Here is a 16,947-nt window from a genome sequence, read left to right on the forward strand (position 1 = left end):
TATCAATATCTCTTTCCACTAAAGTTTGTTGAATTGTGTAAAAATAATTTTTTAAGCGACCTTTCATATATTACAAAATAATTATTAAACTTTCTAAATAGTTACAAAATTCATTGAATTTTTTAAATAGTTATAAAATAGTCTTTTGCAACGTTAAAATATCAATAATTTTAAAAAGTTTTAGGACCATTTTGTAGCAGTTGAATAAGGTTAAAGACCATTTTGTAATTGTTTTAAAAGGTAAATGATTATTTTGTAACATTTGAAAGATCCTTAACCAAAATGATCATTTCTACATATGTAATTGATTTTTACTGTATTTTACCCTTTAAAACGAAATAAAAAGTGAACTGTGAACTAAAACATTAAACTTAAATCATAAACTCTAAATAGAGATAGGAATGAGTAAGGTAAGCATGATTTTGATCAACTTAAATTCTATATGAGAATATATCACTCCATTTGTCAGTCGACTTGACTCAGGTTTAGAGAGACTTTATCCGACCTAATTTTAGGGGGTAAAAATTTGTACTCACACCCGACCGTATACACACATAAATATAAAATTATCATTTTTATTAAGTAAAATAGAGATCTAATTGAAAAAAAATACAAATAGATAGGTATTGTTGCAATTATCTATCTAAATATAAGAGATAATTATATTATTATCTCAAAAATTGGAGATTTTCACTCTAAACCTGACCTAAACTTGATTTTCAAAAAAAAAATCCTTGCAAAATCAAGTTGAAATTCATAAGATCCGAATCTCATACTCATTCCTAATTCAATATTTTAAACCCCTAAACCATAAATAAATTTATAATTCTGAAATACATCATGTGTAAATTGGAATGTATATCGTAAATGTGTATAAATAATTTCCCTATATAGAAATAGTTTTTTGATGATAATATTGGATCATGATTTACAATAATCTGCATTACAAAATTCAGTTTAGAAACTATGATTTTATGGGTCATGAAAGTTCATAAAGTTGGTGGTTGTGTAGTAAGAATTGATATTAAAGCACATTTCTCTAAACAACCCCTCCCTTTTTATTATTTATCTATTTTAACTAATCAACTTTTTTCCTTTAAATTTTAGCACGAGAAAGTAATGCAAGGCTCCGTCTAAATTGTTTTGCTGAATAATTGGAGATAGAAATTTTAAAAAATTATTTAATTTTATTTTTTTAATGATATAAAATTATATGGTAACTGATAATGCATAAAATTATTATATGTTATTGTTAATATACCAAACATTTAACCTAATATAGATGCCATAATCCGAACAAAATTTTAAAATATTAAATTTGTTTAACTTAATCTTTAACGACACTGATCATCTAATCATAGATGGACAAAAGGAGGATGAGTGGGAGCAGTCGTACTCTTGAAAATTTTAATTTTTATCTATTTTAGATATTTTATTTATATTTTTTATTGCTAATCCGTTTTCGTCCCTTCAAAATTTTGTAAATTTGACACTCCTAAAAATTTATAAATTAATCCCTAACATTGAATCATACATCTGTCCCTACTATAGAAAATGGATGAAATTATATATGTGTTTTAGTTGTTTTGTTAAAAAAATGAATTTCTTGGTGGGACCTTCTACAAAATTAATAATTTCAGTATGAGTCTCCATAATATAAAACAATTTAGATTTAGTCCTTCCAGAAAAAAATTAATTTCATCTCGATCCTCCTATATGAAATTTCTGGCTTCACCCCTATCTATGGTATACAAACTTTACTTTTTCTATAGAAATATCACAAATATAATTGTTGTATAAATCAAACATATATGGATATAATTTTATTTAATTTTTTAATTGAATAAAATAAAGAAGAAAAAGAAAAGCCTTGGTTTAACAGTTGGCATGTAACTTATGTTAAGGTTAGAATTTGGGATATTTATTCCCATTCCACCATTATCATAAAGCATCGGATCCCAATGTCTTTTGAAAAGAAGAAGAAGAAGAAAAGCTCCCAATGAGTTGTATTTCACTAAAATGTGATAATAAAATGAAAGTTAATGCAGTTGAAATACACCAGGTCTTTCCTTGGGGAAATCACCGGTTTGGTCTTTCAATTGTTAAACAAATCAATTTAGTCCCTCTATTATAAGGACTGATTCAAAATTTCAAATTATATCTCTTATATTAAATGGACCAATTCATTGGCATGAACGAATTCGATAGAAACCGACTAAATTTGTTTGAAGCGATTCAATTTGAAATAAATATATAAACACTAATAAATCAACTTTGATTCACTATTATTTAGTTTGTTATTATTTTTTAAATAAAAATATATAAACTAATAAATATACCTATTATACTAATTATTGCTTTGTTTTATCGTGTTTAAAATTTTTAGATTAGACTCAATTCGATCGGTTTTACAATTGAATTGACTGAAAATTTGGTTAACCATTTTTTGAAAATTATATTTTATAATAATTTAGGTTCTATTTATTAATCGATTAATTATCTGAATGTTATAAAAATTAAAATGTTAAAATAATATTCTAATTTAATTTATTCTATTTACAATACTAAAATTTATATCTTTAATATCATTTAAAAGATTTAACGTCATATTTAATCAAACCAATCGAAAGTTGATGGAAATTATTTTACAATGAGTTTTGATACTTTGCTTTCAACATATCAAACAATGAACGTAAAATCACGCAGAAGATGAATATGGTGGGGGCTTTCGTTGGTGGCTAACCCTGCAAAAGCTAACATTGTTGTTCCATCGTGACCAAATATTTAATGGAAAACAAATTTATATATAATGCTTCGACATGATGTGACATTTATAATTATACTTTAATAATAAAATTATAGTAATAACTTTATTTCAAAATTTTAGAACAATTAAATAACATTTTTAATATATCAATTGCTAATATCCTTTATTGGTCATCAGACGAATCTACATATAGACTTGTTGGGGGGAAGAGTGAGGATTGTTGTAATTCCCAAAATTTTTAGTATAATAGTATTTGTAATTTTTTAAAATTTTAATATTAATTAAATGAAACTTTTGTTCTTCTCAATTTTTAGATTTAAATACTTAATAGATCCTTACTTTTTTTATATAAAATAATTTTGTCCCCTCAATATGTGATCCTAGCTTCGTCCATGTTGATCGTCAACTGATGCAATTAAACAATTTAGATAAAATACATCAAATGTAATTTAATTTTAAGTTTTATCTTGTTGTTATCACTCAACTTTAGTTTCAAGTTCAATTAGAATTACGGAAAACGAATTACGGAAAACCAGTGTTTGTTTCACGTAATTCGTTTTCCGAAAAATGTTTTCCCGTGTTTGTTTCACGTAATTCGTTTTCCGGAAAACGTTTTCCCGTGTTTGTTTCACGTAATTCGTTTTCCGGAATGTAATTCATTTTCTTAGTAACAGGATTTCCTTTGTATTTTCTGTAAAATGACTTACGGATTCATTTTCCGTAAGTCATTTTTCGAACTTTTCACTTCAAAGCAAAAATACTCAAAATAATTTTATTTTATGAATTTAATATTAATAAAATATTTAATATCATTTTCATCAAAATATTAATTATTAAATATTTAAAATATATTTATTAATATTTATAATAATATTATATTATATTTTTAATATTATATAAATAATCAATTATATTATAATAATATAAGATATTTATTTTATTTTAATAATATATAAAAATTTTTTATATATTTAATAATGAATAATATTATTATATATTTCAATAATATTTTAGTAAAGATATTTAAAATATACTAATTAATATTTTTAAAATATAATATAGCATTATTACTTTAATAAATAATGTTTAAATAATATTATTTATTATATTTAATATTTATAATAAATAATTTTTTAAAACTCTTCAACTAGTGAAAAAAATGTTTAAATAATATTTTCCAAACATCATAAAACGTTTTTCAGATGTTTTCCATAAATGTAATTCTTTTCCAGAAATGTAATTCATTTTCCAGAATTCAAATTCCAGTAATTCATTTTCAGTAATTCAAATTCCAGTAATTCAAACTCCAATAATTCATTTTCCGAAAAACCAATTACAGCCAAACAAACAGACCCTATATTCAAATAATTGCATATTACACAACGCTCCTCGTCAAGCTAGATACAACAACATCAACAACAACAAACCCTCAAGGTTCTAAATTCTCTACAAAGGTCATAAATTTCAAAAGCAACGTTCCAATTCACCATGGCCTGCGGGAGACATTAACACACCGCAGGGGCTCAATTTCTTAAAGTCGATTAAAATTTGACATGTCAAATCATGAGGGTAGTGTGATGATTGATCATATCATTTTTAATTATCTTATTTATTGATCAACTAATATGGATTAATTAATGTAAAAATCTACTATGAAAGTGACCCTTCGAACTTAATTTTAGGGTCTGTTTGTTTCCCGTAATTCGAATTACGGAATTGATTTTTTCCGAATTTCAGTGTTTGTTTCACGTAATTCGTTTTCCGGAAAATGTTTTCCCGTGTTTGTTTCACGTAATTCGTTTTCCGGAAAACGTTTTCCCGTGTTTGTTTCACGTAATTCGTTTTCCGGAATATAATTCATTTACCTAGTAACAGGATTTCCTTTGTGTTTTCTGTAAAATGACTTACGGATTCATTTTCCGTAAGTCATTTTTCGAACTTTTCACTTCAAAGCAAAAATACTCAAAATAATTTTATTTTATGAATTTAATATTAATAAAATATTTTAATATCATTTTCATCAAAATATTAATTATTAAAATATTTAAAATATATTTATTAATATTTATAATAATATTATATTATATTTTTAATATTATATAAAATAATCAATTATATTATAATAATATAAGATATTTTATTTTATTTTAATAATATATAATAAATTTTTTATATATTTAATAATGAATAATATTATTTATATATTTCAATAATATTTTAGTAAAGATATTTAAAATATACTAATTAATATTTTTAAAATATAATATAGCATTATTACTTTAATAAATAATGTTTAAATAATATTATTTATTATATTTAATATTTATAATAAATAATTTTTAAAAAACTCTTCAACTAGTGAAAAAAATGTTTAAATAACATCTTCCAAACATCATAAAACGTTTTTCAAATGTTTTCCAGAAATGTAATTCATTTTCCAGAAATGTAATTCATTTTCCAGAATTCAAATTCCAGTAATTCATTTTCCAGTAATTCAAATTCCAGTAATTCAAACTCCAGTAATTCAACTCTAAATCTAACGTATCATATGCTAGACCAACTAGTAGTTGGTGGTGTAAACCTTTTTAATAATGTTATGTTTTTAACTTTTTACACACAATATTTATATATGGTTAAAACTTAGCCAGATGCTATCCCCAAGTCTATTATCAGAGTACACACAATATATGAACATAAGTACATATAAAAGGAAGAGAATTCTTTGTTTGATCAAGTATACCTAACAATGGCTACTGATCTAAAGGATCACCAATAGTGAAGAAGTTAAAGAAACTGCTTTAAAAACTCCGTTGCCACCAACCTCCCTCGCGTACTTACTGACATTTTCAATTCATTTATCTCTTTATCGATATCCTGAGATTTCGAAGAAAAGAGAAAAATTATCGACATTATCTACCAGACAAAAGATAGAATTTTGATAGTGATAGGCCAAGAACTTGTTCATTTCAAATCCTTCTTAGCAAAATCAGGCACGGAGCTGGAATCTATGAGCTCTAATTCTTTATTTTCCATGAATTTATCAATATTTCTTAAAATTTGATTACGTAAGATTAAATAGAGATCCACATTCTATGATTGAAAGAAAAAGATAATGGAGAAGGGTTAAGAAAATTCTTACCTCCATGAATTGCACGATAAAATCGATGAGCTTTTGTTTCTGCATCTCTTCACAGTGATAGTTTGTGATAAGGAAACTGATGTCATAACCCTGCTTCATGAAGCAAACAATTGAATAAAATCATCCAGAAATTTCGCAAGCATTTCACCATGAAGACAATAAATTTTTGGATTACATTTACGATAAACCTGTATCATAATCCAACATGATTTACTAACTTATTATTTATGACTTGAGCAAAGGTGAAAGAAGGAATTACATTATGACAGACAATTTATCATGATGTTTCTCTGCTCGCTATTTTGTTCGATTTGTAAATGTGAATTATAATTGAAGATAGGGTGTTTCCAGAAATAAGTACCAAAACAATAGTAAAGAAAAGGAAATCGAGTTATACATAAGGCGGCTATCATGACTGAAATCAAATTTTAAGAGCCACGTGTAGTCAATATCATTGCTGAAACGGATATATAATAAGATTATCAAGAAATATAGACATATATGCTAAACAGGTTTAAGAAGTTAGAGTGCATTAAAAGGAAAGTATTAAAAGTCTTTACCACAAGTGGCAAGATATAGTGATTGTCATGATTGCTTTTGCACAATGTACACATAATCATTCCTCAAGGCAAGTTGGTTGTTTAATCAAATCAAGTTGTCAAGCAAAATAATTTTGAAGGCAATCGAGTTTCAACTAGAGATCAAAATGTACGTACCTGAACTGGTTTTCTTCTCAAAACTTGAAATGCTTCTGCCCTCATTGACAAAAATCTAAGGAACTTTTTAGCTAGAATATTTTCAAGTTCATCGGCTTGTTTTACCTATACAAGAAGAGAGAGTATATATATAATAACAAAATGGGAGAAAATTTGCAAAATTTATCCTGATACTAGTTAAGAATAAACTTGCACGAGAATGGTTATTTTATTTATCTTGAATCCAACAGATTTAAATAGAAGAAGACATCATGCATGTGGTGCTTTCTATTTAATCCAAAAGCAGGAAAAACATTCAGACCCTCTTTACAGTAATTACTACTACCAGGAAAAAGAAACATCCAGGGAAAGATTATTTTTTTCACCTTGAGGCTTATCCGTAGTGAATTGATAGATGTTTCTATTAAGCATTTTTCGGCCTCATTTCGACATATCAAAACCTGCAATTGCAAATGGGCATATTAAAAAGATCAAAACCAGTGGAGTAAAAGAAAGTTTGACAGGGGAGAATTGAACAAATAACTAGTCATTTTCTAGCTCCACCAATTAAATCACATAAATTCGTTTCTACTGGATGCATGCATGTTGATGTTATTCCTCATCATTACATTGCAGGACTAAAGGTGCAGGGCATTGATAGTTGAGAGATGGAATATGTCAAGTGTGGAGGCAGACTTGTAGCATACCCCTTGATTTAGTAATTTAAACCCCTATGGCTTCATAATTTCAAGAAAGGTGAAATTCAGCCTTAATTTGTCCAATTTACATTTTCATCCCTCCAGTTCAAGCTCAAAAACATGTTAAAGGTACATACAAATATTAAGCGATTAATATAAAAAACACGAAACCCATACTAGGCGGATTCTTGTTCGCCTGAAAACTCAAAAGCGAAAATGCAGAAAACACAAAGTTAGGCTCCATTTCATAGTTGTTTTGGCTACTTGCTTTATATTGTTTGTTTTTGCTTCCTTAAATTGTTCATTTGCTATAAAGCAAAAGCAAATGGAAAAAAAGAGAGGACAATTTGGACTAAAGATGAGCAAAGAATTAAAATAAAAAACCAATAAGGTATAAATTTCAATTTGGCCGTTCTTCAGTGTGTGTGTGTTTTGCGTATATATGTGTAATAAATTAAGCTAAAATGGAAACAAGGAATTATCTGCCTATGTCTTGAGTCAAGAAGATGGCTCTTACAGGATTTAGCAGAAGTTCTGGGCTTGTCCTGCAAAATATAAAAAGGAAAACCATAAAAAGTTTGCCCAGAAGTGTAGAATACTGCAGTGCAGAACATGAAAGCTTTCACGGTTAGATTGGGGAGATAAGACTTCCACTTTGATTGTTGGTCAATATGAAAAAATTAATACAATCAAATTATAAAATTTTTCGCTGAATTTCTTCTGAGGTACCATTCGTTGCACTAGAAAATTGGCCATATGGAGATAGTATCATATGAATTACTACTAAAAATGCATGAACAAACAGACAAAAAGCTTAAAATGATTAAAATATCTAGTAAAATAAAGAAACAAAGAAAAGTGGTAACTATTAACTTGCTAGATAAAGGTGCATACATGAATGGCCTCCAGGACTAGAATTTTCAGAATAGGTCAGTGTCTTGGGGAGGGGAGAGAGCACAGCAATCAAAATAAAAAGATGGGATAGGAAAATCCCGAGAACAAAACAACATGATAAAAGGCTTGCATACATGAATGGCCTCCAACGCTTGAAACAATGTCTACATCTCAGAAACAGAACCATTCCAAAAGGACCAAATAACTTATTTAGCTTGAACGAATACAAATTAAGTGGAGCTCCCACTCCATGGCATTAGTTGTATTTAGGAAAGAGGGTAAAATTCTACGAATAGTAAATTTAAACAACCTTGACAATCGGGGAGGAATTTGCCAATTAAATGTAAGAGCATTACTAAAAAGTAAATCAGTTAACACTGGTCTATGATCAGCATATGATAAGTAGCAAGATCATTACAGAATGATAAAATAATTCCACACACACAACAAAAAAAGCAATGCATGAAGCAACACCTATTAGCATTTATTATTAAATTTTCTACACCTTGTTATTACTTTGAGCACTCTCTTTTCATTCAACTTTATCCAGTAAAAAATGTCAAATTCTAAAACAAGAAAATGAAGATGAACGTGAAATCAATATACATACTTTAGTTCAACTTCTGGCTTATTATGCCTCTCAACTTCTTGACAAGGAAAATTCTGCAACCAACATGTAAATAAGAGAGCAAGACTGAATTAAGCACATATATCACGAAGAAAGAAAATTTGACAAACTAAGGCTTTGCTAATCCAACACATTTAATTGAGATACGTCTTTAACACCATGGTACGTGATACGTCTTTAACACGTAACTAGAGTACAGATAAAGTATCTGAGTGGGCATAAAAGGATTATCCAAAATTACCATAAAAACAAAGAGATTTTCAAATTTAAACCAGAAATAATCTAGAACTAAAAAATATAGGTTGGAGTTGTTTAAATTTTGCGAAGATGTAGAAATTGCATACATGAATTTAAAATTGGAGGAAAAGCATCTTCCTCTATTCATTATCCACCTTCAGAAGGACTTGAAGTTGTGAATCAAAAGAGCTCCCCAGGAACCACATAAGTCATTGGTAGCAATCAGATTTATACATCATTTTATTATCTAAAACTTGGAAATATGCCAAAAATCATCCATTTCTAACCATTCCCATCTAGTTATGTTATATCCCCAGCTCTTAATCTATAAGCATTATGTCAAACAAAAAGCTGATGGTTAAACTTCCTTTTCCAAGTCATTCTAACAATCACAGATAGTAAAATACAAGATCCAAATTCAATCAGACAAAAGTAACAACATCCATTCATAAAAATTAAGAACATAAATTTCAGGCATCACATCTCTATCGATACTCTGGTGCAATTACTTTACAGTAAACTTATGAACTTCATTTGCATACCTGGAGACACATAGCAGCCTCGAGAGTGTTCCTTACGCAAGTTAAATAGAGCTTCAACGGGCTTGCCTAATTTTTTTAGTTTAAATCAATAAGAAGAATTACTAAAGAATGCATTAAGCATTTGCGATGAAATACAGAATCTATCAAAGAAATAACAATTTTGTTATTAAAAGAAGCTGAAATAAGCGAGAAATCAAGCAATTGGATCCAAACAAATTTAAAAATTGGAAGGGTGACAGAGGCGAAAAGAAAGAAAAATTGTTTCTTTCCTTCAATAAGAAAAGACGAACGTAAAGCACTTGATCTACAACTGATCTGTAACGTAAATATCAATATTTGTTCACTTTCTAGGCAACCAAACAGACTGAAGTGGAGAAAAGGGGAAATTCAGAGTCGTTACCATTTCTTGAAGTGGCTGTTAGCTGTTGGAATTGGGGTTATCGCTCTGCTAATTGTTTGTTTTGCTAATGAAGGGAAAAGCCTAATGAAATTAGCAAAGAAAATTTGAAAAAGCAAAAGCATAACATAAAAACGTTGAATTGGGAAAGAAAAAATCCGACCTGCCGGATTCGAACCAGCGACCTAAGGATTAACTGAGGGATAATACCAACTACAGTCCTCCGCTCTACCAACTGAGCTAAGATCGGTTACATTATAGACGCTGAAGATAAAATATTTAATGTATATTATTAAGCATAATCATTTACCCTTTTTAAATAAAATATTATGCGGTAACTATAAGGACTATAGCATCTACTCATAACTTTATTCATTTACTGACAATACGCACACACATTATAGATATTTTTGTTTGAATAATTTTTTTTAAAGATATCAATATTCTCTTTTTATCTTATCTGTGATGTTATTTAACATGTTCAAATCATTTCCCCATTTTTAATCTAGGATATATATGCATTTCTTTACTTTGCTTCCAAATAAATTTGGATTAAATCATCATTGCAACGCAATTAAGAGATTAATCATACTTAAAAAAACATAATAACTAAAACTGTCTAGCAACATAATTTTAAAAACTCATTTAAAGGGGTGTATGATTTACCTTACCACCACTATAAATTAATATCATCGTTCAACAAAAAGTTATCATACATGATTTAAATGACTCTTATATCTTTTATTTGTCCTACCATCATGACTAACCAAAAGTCAAAGTTTCATATATATATATATATATATATATATATATATATATATACACACACAAAGACATATATTTAATCGAACTACATATATAGTTTTAAAATAATCCTTAAAAAGAGAACTTCTAATCTTGATAGGTTGTTTGGCTTTCATTTTATATGTTGAACATTGCAAGTATGTACCAACAAAATGAAAAAAGAAAATAATTGTGCAAATTGTTTTAGCTAATTAAAATTAGGTTATATTATTTATTTGATATTTCATAGGATCATAGACCTTCGGATCTTGTGGGTACAATTTAGGGTTTTACATAGGTAGTGACTAGCAATAATAGTGAGCGGTGGTGGATGATTGAGAATTTGATTAGATTTAGGGATTAAATTGATATTTTATTTTAAATTTAAGGATTAAATTAATATTTGTAGAGACTAAAATAATATTTTATCTAGTTAAAAGGTTAGAATAAAAATCAACCTATTTTTTTAATATATCATATCATCAAACTAACTATATTTAATATCCCAATGATTCAAACATTATAAATCGATAATGTAAATAATCAAAATGCTACCTTTTTAAAAACGATAATTAAGTGAACGAAAATAAAACAAAAGTTAATATTTTAAATGTTTACCCTTTGTTTTATAAAAGATAAACTAAATATTTAGTCACATAACTATTTTTATAATTTCGTTTTGGTCATCCAATTATTTATTCTTCAAAATTATACCTAAACTTATGTTTTTTTATTGTATTCACTAACCGTTAAAAAATTAATAGTAATAATGACGTGTCACCATAAGATAATGCCTCATCATCATTAAAAAAATGACATGTTAGTAGATTTGTTTATTTTTTAACAATAGAAAACCAAAAGGGAAAAAAATCTAAGTTTAAGTATGATTTTGAAAAAAATATAGTTGGATAACTAACAAGGAATAATGAAAATAATTGAGTGACTAAAATACGTAGTTTACCGGAAATAAAATTAGATCGGATCTGGACGGAAAAAATCGCTCCGATGCAGTCCCTGTATAAATTGTCTCATTAGGTTGAATGTTACGGGTAAAAACAAAACCCGGCCCATTAAACGAATGCCGATCAAACAAACTGTCGCATTTACCCAACAACCGCCAAATCCACTTACACCTTTCCTTCTCCGAAACTACACTCAAATCATATCCAAACCAAAAAAATCAGAACATAAGTATAAAACATTCAGATCTGGAATCACTTTTCTGTTTGATCCTTTCTTAGTTATGAGGAGGTAAAGTTAATTTTCTTCTTCATTTTCCTTGAAAATTTTCATTTGAGCCAAACATGTATGTTGTTGAAGTTCCTTTTTCTTTTGCAGGCCGGGTCTGCATAGGCAGCATGGAAAGCAAGGAGGAGGATCGAAGGGAATTTACGTTAAGCTAGCGATATCTGCTGTGGTGCTTTTGATCTGCACGTTCTCGCTTTTCTTTTCTGCTGCAATTGGTGGAAATCGCGGATCTCTCGACCCTTCTGAGGTAAGTAAGTAGTAGTGTTTTGAATGTGATTTCTCTAGATTTCTGCATCGTGGATTTCGGTGTTGGCTTCTGATGAAAATGCTAGGGAAAAGATAATAGAGTTTGAACTTGCAGTAATGACTGTGATTCGTTAGTTTAGCCATTCTTTAGAAGTTTAATGAGTTGAAATGGAGTAACTTTGAGCTTCGTGTTCATTTGATTTTGATATGTTGCTTAGTGATTGTTCGGAGCTTTAATTCCGCAGTTTAATTAGAATTTTATGGATTGTTAAAACTTAAAGTTAGAAATGCTATAGAGATGCATAGTTTTTATAATTGGCTGCTAGATTTACAGGACGAATGAGTATTTAATAACGTTAATGTCACCTTCAATGCCAAAGATATGGTAGAAAGCCTTGTATGTATGCTGACAGTTTGACCAGGACAAGTGGTTTTAATTTTTAGATAATGTGTCAGTTATGTTCTTTTGAATCGTCCCCTCGTATGTAATTATTATGGTCCCAGTAATGATCATGGATTTATTAGAATGTTGAGACCTAAATATAAACGGAGAAATTCTTATTTGGCTTTTGTAATCTCTATATAACTCATGCATTTATTTACATATAATTACATGAAATTCGTCAGTAGAATTTCATTATCTTTCTCTTCACTATGGTGTTATACTAATTGCAAGGATGGCAGTGTTGTTTGTCTGCTTTCAGAGACGTAAGTTGCTTTTATACATGGTTATTTTAACCAGATTTGTTAATAAGTTTGGTTACCATTATATCTGTACTTAGATAATGGGGCTTGAGGCGGATTTTTTGTATTAATTTGAACTGTCTGCATGTGTGAGCGGAGCCAGAGATTAGGATTTTTTTCTCATCCTTTTTAACTATTACTGGATGGTCAGCAGTATTAATCAGTTGATCCTTGACCGTTATTTATCTGATATGTTTATTCAGATTAATGTTGAAGAACTTTGGGAAAGTGCCAAGTCCAGTGGCTGGAGGCCATCATCTGCTCCACGATCTGAATGGCCTCGTAACTACTCATAACTTTCTCAATGAAAAACATATTTATTTGAATTTGTTTTTGGTGAAGATGCAAATTTCTTAGAATTCTAATTGTTATATTCTGGCAGCTCCTCCAAAGGAAACTAATGGCTATCTCCGAGTTCGTTGCAATGGTGGTCTGAATCAACAACGCAGTGCGGTTTGTCCTAAATTTTTACATGAACTCTAGTCTGATGCATTCTGTCAATTGCTTCTTCCTATAAAATTAAATTGGTTACAAGCCAGCTTGAGTGGTTATGTTAAATTTTTTGGATTCGTTACCTATAAGTGCTTATGAATCATTGCCTTAGTTTAAACCAGGGTTGGATTTTGGTTCTACTGCTTCAATGGTGTACTTGGAATAAAAATAATAAATTTACTTCTTTTGATGGTTTAGATCTGTAATGCAGTTCTTGCTGCACGAATTATGAATGCCACGCTCGTACTGCCAGAGTTGGATGCAAACTCCTTTTGGCATGATGATAGGTAGTCTTGTCCCCTTTTCAGTTTACCTGAAACTAGCTGGTTTCCGTTTAATACTGAAAGCAATTAAATTTCAGAATCATTAACACTACGGTTTTAAATAAATAGAATAAAAACTTGCTTAATTGGGCTGGAAATTCTAGGTTAGAGTTTTAGGATATTAATTGGTCATTGGCATTTTCCTTCCAGTGTGGATGTCATACGTAGTGAGTGAGATTCTAATTTCTTGCATTTGGTAGCTCAACAAGGTTAACCAAATATTTTGACTTGAATCACTTGATATTTTCCTCTGCATGACTTGTGAAGATTAATGTGTGTTTGGTTTCTACCTGGCTTTAACTTTTTCTAATCTAGATGACTTTCTCCTTTTGGTAATCTTCTAACTAAACTTGCTATGGTTGATGCAAGTTTGTGTCTACTTGAGTCATCATCATTTCTATATATTCTAGTTAAAGTTAGTTGTAGGATTCTTTTTACTGCTGCTTCTCCTTAGAATTAAAACACTATTGAAGGTGTCTTTACAAAGTCTACATTTGTTTGCTACAAATATGTTTGATGTATTTTTTGCTTTTGTATCGAGCATTAACTGCTAACCTTCCTAAACATATAATTGGAAAGATACACATGTATATTACGTGGAATAGTTTTCATGGGTCTTCAATGAGGTCATTTGTCTATGTTTCTCGTAGATCTTTTGCAATTAAATGTGCTGATACCAACTTTATTTCTCCAGTGGTTTCCAAGGTATCTATGATGTTGAGCATTTTGTCCAGACACTGAAGTATGATGTACGAATTGTGGAAAGCATACCAGGAATTCGGAAGAATGGGAAAACCAAGAAGATAAAAGCACATCAGGTGAAATATTGATACCTTTAATTGTTAAATAATTTTATCTTCAGAGGTTGTAGAAATTTTCTGCTTTTTCTGATCTTGCTTCTTTCTCACTTTGTCTAGATTCGCCCCCCTAGGGATGCTCCTATAAGTTGGTATACAACAGTTGCTCTCAAGAAAATGCAGGAACATGGTGCTATTTATCTAACTCCCTTTTCGCATGGCCTTGCTGAAGAAATTGACAATCCTGAGTATCAACGTTTGAGGTGTAGAGTTAATTATCATGCTTTAAGGTTCAAGCCAAATATTATGAAGTTAAGTGAGTCAATAGTTGATAAACTCCGCGCACAAGGTCATTTCATGTCAATACATCTTCGATTTGAGATGGATATGCTGGCATTTGCTGGGTATGTTCTTTTCCTTATAGCTGCCATAGGTTGAGGGTTATGCATGCCAATTTTGATTGGGGCTTGTGCCCGAGTATCTTTACACTTACAATAAAAAAGAATCTAAAATGTTTTCTGACATGAAGCTGCAAGGTCCATACATGCATAATACGTATGTTCAACTTCAAACATATGCATAATGTTGGTCCAAAGATTTTGCGGGATTCATTTTCGGTTTTTGGATCCCTTGTGACCTGGATTAGGATCTAATCCATCATTTTTTTGTCAATTACCTGTTCAATACATTGATCATTTCCATTTACATGTATAAAACTCAAATTAGTTGTGAAAGTAATACTTGCAAATGGTGATTAACCATTTATTGGAAAGTAACGACCAAAAACTAATGGACGGGAATTAGAACCTTGCGGTGTCTTATCTATTTTCAGAATTCATGCTATTAATATTCACAAAAACAAAGCATGACGTAATAAATATCATGATATGCATAAAGACCTTGACTGATTGATGGGTTTGAATGTTTTACAGGTGCTTTGATATGTTTAGACCAGAAGAGCAAAGTATATTGAAGAAGTATAGGACGGAAAATTTTGCGGATAAAGAACTTGTTTACAAAGAAAGAAGGGCCATTGGGAAATGCCCACTAACTCCCGAGGAGGTAATCTATCTTGTTAATCATTCCTCTAATGGTTTTTCTCATTCTACTTTAGACAGGGTGGCAAATTGGCAATGGTGCTTTATACACAAAGGAGTTTTTGAACTGCAGGTTGGTCTTGTCTTGCATGCTATGGCCTATGACAACTCTACCCTGATATACCTAGCAGCCGGGGAACTATTCGGTGGAGAGCGATTTATGAAACCGTTTCGTGATTTTTTCCCTCGCCTCGAGAATCACAGTTCTGTAGACTCTTCAGAGGAACTAGCTACAAATACCCGGGGGCTGTTAGGCTCTGCTGTTGATTATATGGTCTGTCTTCTTTCAGACATTTTTATGCCCACATATGATGGACCAAGCAACTTTGCTAACAATCTACTTGGTCACCGTCTCTATTATGGTTTTCGGACTACAATTAGACCTGACAGAAAAGGTCTTACTCCAATATTCATTGATCGAGAGAATGGACGGACTGCTGGTTTTGAACAAGCTGTTAGGCGAGTCATGCTTGAAACAAACTTCGGGGGACCTCACAAGCGTGTGCCACCAGAATCTTTTTATACAAATTCTTGGCCAGAATGCTTCTGTCAAATGTCACCCAAAAATCCTGCTGACAAATGCCCACCGCATAATATTTTGGAAATTTTAGACAGGCAGTTAGAGAACCAAGTGGGTAGTGACCTAGAAGCCTCGGTGGAAACAAATTCAGCACCTAGTAAGGAAGTATGAGAATTTAGTTTTGGAGTTTTCGTGAAGTATACATCATCTTAAAAACCAGCGGAAGTGATTTAGTCTGCCCTTGTTGAGTTGTTGAGGTAAGTTTCATGACTGATTTCTCCTTAATGCACCGTTGGGTTTTGTTAATTAGAAGGTTTAGTTAATCGGGAACAGAATGAATTTAGTTTTTAAAGTGTTCGTATCATAATAGATTATTTCATATTCTGGTTATTTTGGGGTTTTGCTTGTCAGATACGTGTTTTTTGAGTTTTATTTTTTAGCTTAGACCATTTCAAGTTTTAATCCCTTTAGATTGGAGTCATTTTTTAGTTCGATTGTTTCCGGTTTGAATCAGTTCGAGTTTGGGTTATAAACTTTTGTGGTCAAATTGAATTATGCTAAAGATCATTTGGCTTTTGCAGATTTTTTAGTTGCAGTTGGAGTACACTGACAGATCATAGGAACAGATGAAGCAGGTGACCCAAGCTTTTAAATGATTAGGTAAGTACCACGTACCACAATTGATCTTGTATTGTTTAAC

General features: G+C 30.2%; 2 protein-coding genes and 1 non-coding gene across 3 annotated transcripts; 1 reads left to right on the forward strand and 2 right to left on the reverse strand.

Annotated features, from left to right (window-relative positions):
* Nucleotides 1–5,453: 5,453 nt before the first annotated feature.
* LOC120218211 (actin-related protein 2/3 complex subunit 4-like) lies at nucleotides 5,454–10,083 on the reverse strand. The gene is made up of 8 exons (XM_039215182.1): nucleotides 10,001–10,083; nucleotides 9,601–9,666; nucleotides 8,804–8,856; nucleotides 7,817–7,844; nucleotides 6,988–7,062; nucleotides 6,623–6,727; nucleotides 5,907–5,996; nucleotides 5,454–5,641 (listed from the first exon to the last, which is right to left on the reverse strand). The coding sequence occupies exons 1-8, from the start codon at nucleotides 10,001–10,003 to the stop codon at nucleotides 5,552–5,554; spliced, it is 510 nt and encodes a 169-aa protein (XP_039071113.1). The 5' UTR covers nucleotides 10,004–10,083; the 3' UTR covers nucleotides 5,454–5,551.
* Nucleotides 10,084–10,154: 71 nt separating this feature from the next.
* Nucleotides 10,155–10,247, reverse strand: TRNAY-GUA. Its single transcript has 2 exons — nucleotides 10,211–10,247; nucleotides 10,155–10,190 (listed from the first exon to the last, which is right to left on the reverse strand). It is a non-coding gene; the product is annotated as a tRNA-Tyr (tRNA).
* Nucleotides 10,248–11,946: 1,699 nt separating this feature from the next.
* LOC120218213 (O-fucosyltransferase 1-like) lies at nucleotides 11,947–16,907 on the forward strand. Its single transcript, XM_039215184.1, has 10 exons — nucleotides 11,947–12,031; nucleotides 12,119–12,275; nucleotides 13,222–13,300; nucleotides 13,401–13,471; nucleotides 13,709–13,797; nucleotides 14,528–14,651; nucleotides 14,751–15,034; nucleotides 15,563–15,692; nucleotides 15,801–16,504; nucleotides 16,829–16,907. The coding sequence occupies exons 1-9, from the start codon at nucleotides 12,024–12,026 to the stop codon at nucleotides 16,416–16,418; spliced, it is 1,560 nt and encodes a 519-aa protein (XP_039071115.1). The 5' UTR covers nucleotides 11,947–12,023; the 3' UTR covers nucleotides 16,419–16,504; nucleotides 16,829–16,907.
* Nucleotides 16,908–16,947: the final 40 nt, after the last annotated feature.

Source organism: Hibiscus syriacus, unplaced genomic scaffold (genome assembly GCF_006381635.1).
Source record: "Hibiscus syriacus cultivar Baekdansim isolate YM2019G1 unplaced genomic scaffold, ASM638163v2 tig00110195_pilon, whole genome shotgun sequence".
Taxonomy (NCBI): domain Eukaryota; kingdom Viridiplantae; phylum Streptophyta; class Magnoliopsida; order Malvales; family Malvaceae; genus Hibiscus; species Hibiscus syriacus.

Bases quoted from the DNA above. Each gene is read 5' to 3' on its own strand.
- LOC120218213 (XM_039215184.1), top strand. The intron at 13,472-13,708 runs GTTTGTCCTAAA...TTGATGGTTTAG, and splicing joins TGAATCAACAACGCAGTGCG to ATCTGTAATGCAGTTCTTGC. The intron at 13,798-14,527 runs GTAGTCTTGTCC...TTATTTCTCCAG, and splicing joins TCCTTTTGGCATGATGATAG to TGGTTTCCAAGGTATCTATG.
- LOC120218211 (XM_039215182.1), bottom strand. The intron at 7,845-8,803 runs GTATGTATATTG...TATATTTTGCAG, and splicing joins AAGCCAGAAGTTGAACTAAA to GACAAGCCCAGAACTTCTGC. The intron at 7,063-7,816 runs GTAAGAGCCATC...TTGCAATTGCAG, and splicing joins CAGAACTTCTGCTAAATCCT to GTTTTGATATGTCGAAATGA.